The 9,601-nt window shown below is 49.9% G+C and overlaps 1 protein-coding gene and 1 pseudogene across 1 annotated transcript; both read right to left on the bottom strand.

Moving 5' to 3' along the window:
* Nucleotides 1-359: 359 nt before the first annotated feature.
* LOC136547179 (cytochrome P450 78A5-like) lies at nucleotides 360-2,214 on the bottom strand (annotated as a pseudogene).
* A 1,457-nt stretch (nucleotides 2,215-3,671) lies between these two features.
* Nucleotides 3,672-9,046, bottom strand: LOC136547180 (putative methylesterase 11, chloroplastic). The gene is made up of 5 exons (XM_066539149.1): nucleotides 8,549-9,046; nucleotides 6,803-7,039; nucleotides 5,620-5,763; nucleotides 5,341-5,472; nucleotides 3,672-5,228 (listed from the first exon to the last, which is right to left on the bottom strand). The coding sequence occupies exons 1-5, from the start codon at nucleotides 8,897-8,899 to the stop codon at nucleotides 4,938-4,940; spliced, it is 1,155 nt and encodes a 384-aa protein (XP_066395246.1). The 5' UTR covers nucleotides 8,900-9,046; the 3' UTR covers nucleotides 3,672-4,937.
* Between the last annotated feature and the right edge of the window lie 555 nt (nucleotides 9,047-9,601).

The raw sequence follows: 9,601 nt of genomic DNA on the forward strand, positions 1-9,601 counted from the left end.
CGCTTCAGAATCACGCGTATCTTCTCTCCCGCGCATGTTTGTCGGGCAAAAGGTGTAAGGGCGTGGAAAGAATAAAGAGTACGAAAGAGTTCCTGATGCAAATGTACAAGAGAGAAATAATATATAAAAGTGGTTAGAATACTTTAGAAATAGTATAGGATTCCTGATATAAAATTATCTTCTATATTTTAGAAGTGGATTATTAGAAACTCTCGAAGATGGTCTTCTTTATTCTTTCCGATATTTTTTTAGGAATTGTAAAACTTGATGTTTTTTTTTAAAAAATATTGGGAACGCCTGAAGATGCTCTGAGAAGGCAACCACCAATAACATAACATGGCGCATCATAATATCAAAACTTAAAATTCATTATTTTTATCATTTTGGTCTCGACGCAGGACATCCAAAAATTAAACTAGCAAGCCGCAAGCTACAGTAGCTGAGGCGTGCATGCAGACACCGCCACAGAACGAGATACTCTCAGGGAGGCATGCATGCACATGCATGGTGGCGGCCGCCTAGACCTGGGCCCTGGGGACGGCCTTGCACACCAGCGGCGTGGCCATCTCCAGCGACATGTTGAGGCGCTCCGACAGGTCGACGCCGCCGCTGCCGGCCGCGGGGGCCCACTCGAACTTGTGCAGCAGCTGGGCGATCCAGAGGTGGGTGGTGGCGAGGGCCAGCATCTTGCCGGGGCAGACGCGGCGTCCGGCGCTGAACGGGGCCAGGCGGAGGTCGGTCCCGAGGGCGCTCACGTCCTCCTCCTGGAACCGCTCGGGGCGGAATTTCTCCTGCTCGGCCCAGATGGCGGGGTCGTGCGCGATGGACCACATGTTCACCATGGCGGTGGTGCCGGCGGGGATCAGGTGGCCGCCGACGTGCGCGTCGTGGATGGCGAGGCGCGCCCACGACAGGAGAGGGCCAGGCGGGTGCATGCGCAGCGTCTCCTTCACGATGCACTGGATGTAGGGGAGGTTGCCCACGTCGGCGTCGACCACGCCGCGGCCGCGTCCAGCTCCGCCTGGGCCTTCGCCTGGATGTCTGGGTGCAGCGCCATCCTCGCCATGATCCACTCCATCAGGATGGCCACAATGTCGGCGCCCCCGATCATCTCCTGAACAGGACAAAAACAACGGAAAAAACGAGCGTGAATTCAATGCGGCCATTTTTCCATGAACGTAACGTTAAGATGTGTGAAAGAACATGCATTTTACACAGCAAATTAAACTCTATCGAGATCTTACCCAAAGAACAGCGATCATGTCGGATTCGGACAGCTTCTCCTCTCCCTCGAGGTCAAGAAGGACGTCGACGAAGTCACCCATGTACTCATCGTCGACTCCTCCATTTGCGCGCCTCGCCCTGTGCTCCTGGATGATCTTTCCAACGAACACTTCAACCTTCTGGACTAACCTGTTGCACCGGCGGCGCACGCCCTGGAGGTCGAGATGCTTGATCAATGGCAGGTGGTCAGCCCAGTTGAACGTGCCCAGGAGGTTGTAGCCCTCGGCGACCATCTCGTCCAGAAGGACGCCCTCTTGGCTGTCCATGTCGTAGTGCTTGCCGAAGACGGTGGCCATGATGTGGTTGAGAGACGCGACATGCAGCACGCGCTTCAGGGGGACCTCGCCGTGGCGGGCCATGGCAGCGGCGACGCCGGAGACCATGGCCTCGCCGATGGAGACACGGTGGTGCGCGGCACCCGCCACGCGGCGTGGGTCGAACAGGTGGTTGGCGGCGAGGCGTCGGAGCCCGCGCCAGTGCGCGTCTCCGGAGGGTGCGAAGCCCATGGCGCGGTGGAAGAGCAGGCGGCGAGCCGCATCCTTGATGGGGCGGTCGCTGAACGCGGGGTTGACGAGGATCTCTCGCGCCGTGTCGGGCTGGCTCGACACGACGAGGCGGGTGAGCCCGACCGAGAAGGCCATCAGTGCCTTGCCGCCGTCTACGGCGTGGGACAGCGCCGCCAGGGTGCGGTGCGCCACGGGGCTGGAGAGCGCGGTGACCACGCCCGTTGGCCCGGACGGCGGGCGGCGGCAGCGGGAGAGCGCCCACGCAGGACCGCCGGGGTAGAGCCACAGGAGGACGGCGGCTACGATGAACACGGCCATGAGGGGCGGGAGTGGAGAGGTGGTCGGGAGGAGGAGCAGGAGGAGCGAGTCCTCTTGGCCGGTGGCCATGGTGAGCACCATGGCTGATGAGTGAAGGGTGATGAGGGGTTTTGATGGAGTGGAGCTGGTGTGGGATGTTGAGAGGGAGGGAGCCTTTAAATAGGGGAGAGTGCGGTGAAAATGACTGCTGATTTAGCAACTGTCGCGGCAAAAAATTTACTCATTTTCCGTTTAAATTGCATGCTAATAACTGCATTATATTATCAATATCAAGGCGTGAAGCGTGATCGAGAGCCTTCTTTTTTTGAACAATAATAATGCATTTAAATTATCGTGTTACCTTTGATATAAATGCCTTGATTTTTCCTCCTGATTAAAGCATTATGTGTGGACAATAAGATCGTCTATTTAACAAAATATACAAATGGTATGGAATAAATCTTTATCTCTATCTCTACTCTCTACCTCATATTAAAGAACGAAGAGTTTTTTCTAACCCGCTTTTTATTTTCGAAACTCCCTTACCCCCTCCATATTCCGTATGTGACTAGGATCCATGATTCATGCTCATATGAATTAGAGTGACTTTGCGTCCAACAATAGTACGAAATCCAACCTCAAAATGTATTGGATACAAACACATCTGCTAGTCTATATCTGTCGATGCGAAAAGTGACCAACTAGTAAATATTTGTCGTTTTGCCGTACGTTGTGATCGGATGTGGCCTAGCACTCAATTTGAGTCGGGCAAAGTGCCCTACGTCCCTACGTCCAGTTTGAGTCGGTCGGTGACTTTATTCTTGAGCCCAGGTGCTCGAAGTTTGCAGTGGGGTTACAAATGAGTGGGAGTAAGATGTGGGGTGTCAGAGGCCCGGTCGGACTCTGGACTGAAGAGCCAAGAGTGACGGGAGCTCCTACGTGCGCTAAGTATTGGAACGTATGCTCTGTGTAGCTTTAGAATGTCTAAAGCTAGCAGAGAGTGAGTCGGAATGATCCGTCTGTTATTTTTGTTTTGTTTTTGTCGTTGTTGGGAGAGGGCGCATCCCCTTTTATATGTTTAAGGGGATGGCCTTACAGGTGAGAGTGTGTGTGTGTGTGCTACTAGTCTTGTTGCCCACGGCGTCGGGTACAAGATGGTTTGTCGGCGCCCACAATACTGTTGATGGCCAGATGCATGTGGTAGGTTCCACCGTGTTCTTTTGGTATGGAAAATGTCGGCGGCTACCATACTGTAGGACAAATGTCGGCGCCCACAACATTGTTTCTGTTCTAACATGTCTGGAAGGTTATAAAGTACCCTTATGACATGACCCAACAGTACTGTCCTGCAGGTGTGTAGGGTACGGTCCTCGGTATTGCGGTTGACTTGAGCGCCCTGCCTTACTTGCTCCGCCTGTTTCTTTGGGTCCTTACCGAGTGGGCGTCCCTGTTCGGTCGTTTCCCAGTCGGCTCCGACCGCGTTGGTCGGAGAAGAGCTGTAAGCAGAGGTTCGGTGTACTCTCGGTCGGAGAAGCGGGTCGGAGTCGGAAGCGAGCGTCGTCCCCTCCTTGGCCAGGCCTTCCGGTCGAAGAAGCGAGTCGGAGTCGGAAGCGAGCGTCGCCCCTCCTTGCCAGGCCTTCCGGTCGGAGACTGGATCGCTCTTCCGGCCTATCGTTTAGGTATTTGGGCCGGCCCAGGAGTTGCGCGTCGTTCGCAACGTCGTCTGCTGGACCGAGCTTTTGCTGAAGAGCAGGCCCATTAGGGACCCCGAGTTTATGAACCCGACAATATCTATACCTAATAATAAAGAGGCAAAATTTCACCCTATTTCTTTCGTCCCGCCCATTCAATTCAGGCCCAACCGCCGGCCCATTCTCTCATGTTGGCTTGCATGTCATCGCTATCGGCCCACTCACTGCCTCAAGTCCACTCCTATCATGTCGATCCTCTCGATAAAAAAATATACGTCTCCGTGACCCATCGACACCGTCGCTTCTCAGGGTCACGCAGTGCCGCCGTTGATGATAGGGATGGCGGTGATGACGGCGTGGAGGGCGCGGACAAGGTAGTCCGGCCGCTCGACGCCCGGGTCCCTGAGCGCGGCGGGGAAGGAGGCGACGGAGGCGGAGGCGTGGCCAAGGTCGACGACGAACTCGGGGAGGATGCGGTCAGAGATGCCGAGGTGGGCCTCCAGCTCCTAGCAGACCTTGGAGACAAGCGAGAGCTGCGTGAGCCGACGCATCAGGTCAACTTTGGAACATCGAGTACAGGTTTGTTGACCCCAGCCTGCCGGAGCAAAGGGAATCATACGAAACCAGCTGTGTGATATATAATAAAGATATAAAAGTAAAACTGAATAATACAAGAGTAGTAGCACGGTGAAGAGTTATATGTGCCAAACATATATGCCAACGAAACCAAAGAATTATGACACTTATTTGTGTGCATGTAAAAAAAAAACCACTAGAACAACAAATTTGACAGTAGAAAGATGCTCAATTCCTAAAAAAAACCCTCTAAAGATGCTCAATTCCTAAAAAAACGATGTAGTAGTGGTTTGATGGAAGCCCAAAGTCTTTATTTGATCCAGTATATGGGATGTATATCCCATTCCGAAATGATCTATTAATCTGCTAATAAGCCGTTAGAGGTCGGAATAAGATTTGTTTTTCCCTGAAAAAGTGATGCCAGATGTGAGTGTATAATGGAAGGATGCCTTCGTCGAGACGACGCTGAAATTCTAGAGCCCCTACTTGCTGCCACACCGCCACAAACCATACCATCCTCAGCATGTACAACAGCCATGCAAGCTCACTGGCCAGCAAAACCTGAAGCTAAACAGACACGATCTCACGAAGCCTGGACCGGTGGCGGCATGGTGGCGATCTCGACCAGGGTCTTGTGCAGCGCCTGCGGCCTGGAGAAGAAGGGTGCGTGGTCCGCCCCTTTCAGCCGCAGCACCTTCTCCGGTGGGTTGGCACCACACATGCTCTGCTGGAGAGGCAGAGGAATTGCGTTGTCCTCCGTGGTCTCCACATAGAACCGCCGCACCGAGCCGTAGTTCTCGGCAGTGAGCACAAGCTTCTCCAGCACAGGAGCGAAGGGGATGGGCCTCATGGACACCGAGGCCAGAGACACGTCCTGCACAAGCACAAGGTTGGGGGTGTCACAACTTCAGAATTCAGAACTAGGATTCAGTGATTTGATTGGAGGTGATTGTCAGTGACAGTAACAGAGTACTCCAAAGTCCTACCTTTGAGGTGCTCTGGTTGAACAACAGGTCTCTAAGCAAGGCCCTGTCGATGTTGATGGCGGTTGGAGGACGGTCCTTGCCGTTGGAGTAGACGAATTCCTGCGCCTTTTGGAGAGTACCGTTTGTGTCCATCTGGAGTGGAAGGACGGCATCAGGACATAATCATAGGAGACAATGCTAATTTTGATGCCAGACAAGGCAACATTTAATGTTCTTGTCTTTTTGATTCGTTAATAATGTCAATTGTTCAACAAATTAACTCTGGGACAAGAGACCAACCTGCTGTTGGAACATGTCAAGGGCACTGTTTCCATTTGTCAGCATTGCTGCACAAAGGAAAACGGCCTTGGCAACTTTGGATGGGAACATCTCCATTGCATAGGATACACAGACACCACCAAGATCATGAGCGACCAAAATTACCTGCATAATGTTGGAGGTATTCGATTGTTATATTTCTGGTCAGATAGGAATATGCTCAAAACAAAATCAAACAAAGCAGGGATCTTCACATAAGTCTAAACACACCAGTACAAAAGTCTCTTGAAAAGTTCATACGATGCTTTGAAATATCAATATTGGCATTGCTAAAAACTTATCTAAAAAATCTTGGAAAATATTGAGATGATGCATTGTAGTGTACACAAAATATTTCCAGGGATCGTTTTAAGAGATACAGATCGACTTGAGTGGCACTCAACTACCTAAGTCACTGGTGCATACATAATAATATTGTCATTCCCAAGCATCAAATCATAACTAAAGATAGGTGGGGGCTTAGGTGCTGCACCATAATCTGGGACCACTTCAGTCTGGGATTTGAGAATAAGTTATGATGATTCCTGTTATGATTGTGATCTTTACAGAAAGAAAAAGTCTAGAGAATTTAGCACTTACAAAATTGATTCCACAGAATGTCAGGCATATTGTACTTATGTCTATGGTTTTTCCTACTTCAGTATTTGTACATTGGGTGACTAAATGTAACACTATTAAAATCTTACCATCCCAAAAGTGTAAAGTCCAACCCGAGTCCATTGACATTTAGATTAACACTTCACTCACAGTTTTCATGCTGATGCACTAGCTATTTTTACCTACAATGTGCGAGATGGAAGAAGATACCATTGGCGGCCTACAAGATCCTAAAGTATGGCGCTGTACCAAAATCCATGTGCCTGCAACTTACCATGCTTATGCAGAAATGTAGAATACAATTTTTTTGCAGGAACAAGTATTACTTTGCCATTATAGAACTCTCAGCTAATGGTAGTTTAGTAGCTGTCATCCCAGTTTTTATTATAAGATTGTTAAGGACTACAGTCGAAGCATGAAAGCGGGTAAATTACCAAATATCATGCACAGTGTCACAGTAGTCAATGGATACTACAAGATCCCAAATCGAATGTAACTTTCTAAATATTCAAAGTATCTAAAATTGATATATGGAAAGAGAGCTAACCTTTTCAGCATCACCTAAGCCTTTAAGGTAAGACGTAAGTGGTTCAGCGTACTCTGAAAGACTGCTAATCTTGTTTGTGTCGTAAGAATGAATCCCAGAGCCTGTTAAGTCGATGGCGTTAACTTTGAACCCACTATCTTCAAGAAGTGATATAGTCTTGTACCAACACCAAGCACCAAATCCACCTCCATGAACAAGAACAATGACGTTGGTTTCCAAATCCTTAGTATTCAAATCCTGTTTGAGAAATGAAGTAAAAAATTGCGGTTATATAAATCCAGGAACACGAGTTGTCAAACACTAGAATTCAAATGGGAGGAAACTAGACAAAGACAAAGTATCTGAGGTCCTTATAAATATGCACACAATATACTGAGTCACAAATGTGGACTGTGGAGATGATTGTTTGCTGATAAGCACGAAAAGAAAGAAACGCTTCTAAATGTCAAATACCATGCTGATTCTGTTCAACTTTTCACAGTTTCCAACAAATTTAGAATACCAGCGTCTGCATTCGGTAGCTGACAGATGACTTTGAAAATGTCAAACACAAACCTCCCAATCCCAATCATCCTCGGTTTCCTTAGTGGGCGCTATCCTCTTACTAGTCAACACCACTGTTAGTAGTAAGAAATGCCAGTATATAATATACTCAAGACAAATTAGTAGGCTAGTAGCCATGCCGGCTGCCCATCCCATTCATGATCAGGGCAAACCTGGGAACAGCATATCTTGTGTCGATACTGAAACAATTTGAAGTAAACAATATCCAGATCCCCCACCAATGCACAAGTTGGGACCTCCTAGGCTCTCCTTTGTCCTTTCTCCAGAGCAACAAACACACAAGCCAATATGACCACGCCAGAGATAGAAGCAACAATCAATCAGTTTCTACAGCCCCTATGCATAAGAGCTTCTGAACAAAACCAATGTATGACCAACCACTATGAGTCGACAACCGAAGTTTCCCAGATCCTCTAAATTTTGACCAGATCAGTGCTTGGTCGTTGTGAGATAACAACTTGTTCACACTCCTCTCAAGAGTATTCATCAACTACAGATGCTAAAGTCAGGTCTTAGTCTATATGTTGATAACTACAGATGGAAGCAAGCACGTGCATTGCACCGGTTCGGATTTGCAGGCGTTCCGATTTGAACGGTCTCGCCCACATATGGGCTATGGCCTATGTTAACCAGATTGCCCGGTCCCACTAGACAGTCACGAAGTGCGAAATGTAATCGCCTGCCTAGTTCTTACAGAGCCAATTCGTACTTTCGTAGAAACAAATCAGGGGTATATTCGTCCTCGAAGCAGCATCGAATTAAATTGCAAACTGGCCAGGCATTGAGGCAGGCCATGATGCAAGACAATAAATCAGAAAAACGAGAAGAATCTGAACAACCAAAGATCATGCCTTTCTGGAACTGAGTCAAATGAATCGAGCAAACATGAAAGGAATCTAAATTTCATCGAAAGAAACGTAAGAAAATAGAACCGCGACAGCGAGAGAACCGAGTAGGGGGATCCCATAGCCCCTGCGTTCCTTACGTTCGACGCAAGGACAGCCAATCGCAGTGGAAACTCGCAGAAACGAAGGCATAAAGTCAAACGAGACTGCACAAGAATTCAACGCGGCGCACGCGGCGGGACGCATACCAATGACCAACCGAACCAAGCAATGGGGGACGAGAGGCGGGCAAGCCAAGCAAGCTATGGAGGAAGGAGTAGTATGGCAGGATTCTCACCTTGGCGAGGAGCTGCTGCGGCTGGAGCTCGGGGTCAGCGAGCGACCTGGGGCGCGTGCTGCAGCTCCGGGGCAGCGGCGGGCCCTGGCTCTGGCGCTTGGTCGCGTACCGCACCGACGCGGACCGCTCGAACGCCCCCAGGCCACCGGCGGCGCCCCTCTGCCCCAGCACGAGGGCCGCCGCCGCGGCCAGCGCCTCTTCGTCTATGGACACGGAGGCCTTGGCGGAGTCCCTCCCGCCGCCGCCGCCACGGCCGCGGGAAGAGGTGGAGGAGCGCCGCTTCGCCTGCAGCGGCGGGGACCTGCTCCCCGATGGGCAGGGGTCGGAGAGGCAGGACATCAGCGAGCCCATCGGGCCGAGCCGGGTAGATTCGGAGCGGGGAAAATCCTTTGCCCTTGGCTGCTCCGGTGCTGCTGCCGCGATTCAGGGGAGCTTGACAAGGAGGGGAAAGAAGAGGAAGCAGGGGGCGGCAGGCGGCAGGCGGCAGGCACAGGCAGGCAGCGGGCGCGGCAGAGATGGCAGGCAAAAGGATACGAAAATTTATACTTCTTCTGGTACCGCCACTTTTGCACATAAGGGCTCCTTGTTTAAGGAATTTTGTTTCAGGCTACGACTAACCTTTATTGGTGCTTGGAAGTGTCGTGTTCAGGTTCAATCTATGGAAATTTGGTCGGGCGTCGTTTTTTTGACTTGTACCACGCAATTGACATTTAGAACCGCGAGTCATTATCCATCGCTCCTGGTCTCTCCGTCCCAAAATAAGTGTCTTTACCGATAAATATAACTCTTTTGACATATACATCTACGGACACGGATACTGGTATAAAAAATGAAACACTTTGTCGGAGGAAGCCTTAACCCCTTGTACCATGGGGGAGAAAAAACGGGCTGCCATCATATGCTTACGTATGCTCAGTGAATTATTCTTGTCTTCGTGAGAAAACTAGAAAAAGTGAACAGCACATTCATTTGTGCATGTAGCTCTTGATGAACATTCAAGTTATTCTTGATAGCAGAAGGTAGGAAGTTTGAAGCAAAATTTACTCGTTTCAG

This window comes from Miscanthus floridulus, chromosome 3 (genome assembly GCF_019320115.1).
Source record: "Miscanthus floridulus cultivar M001 chromosome 3, ASM1932011v1, whole genome shotgun sequence".
In the NCBI taxonomy this organism is placed as follows: domain Eukaryota; kingdom Viridiplantae; phylum Streptophyta; class Magnoliopsida; order Poales; family Poaceae; genus Miscanthus; species Miscanthus floridulus.

What these genes read in the sequence shown, in the direction of transcription:
- LOC136547180 (XM_066539149.1), bottom strand. Translation starts at nt 8,899, where the DNA reads ATGGGCTCGCTGATGTCCTGCCTCTCCGACCCCTGCCCATCGGGGAGC. An exon ending in CGCAGCAGCTCCTCGCCAAG is followed by an intron (nt 7,040 to 8,548) that starts GTGAGAATCCTG and finishes TTTCTCAAACAG; the next exon opens with GATTTGAATACTAAGGATTT. An exon ending in GCTTAGGTGATGCTGAAAAG is followed by an intron (nt 5,764 to 6,802) that starts GTTAGCTCTCTT and finishes AACATTATGCAG; the next exon opens with GTAATTTTGGTCGCTCATGA.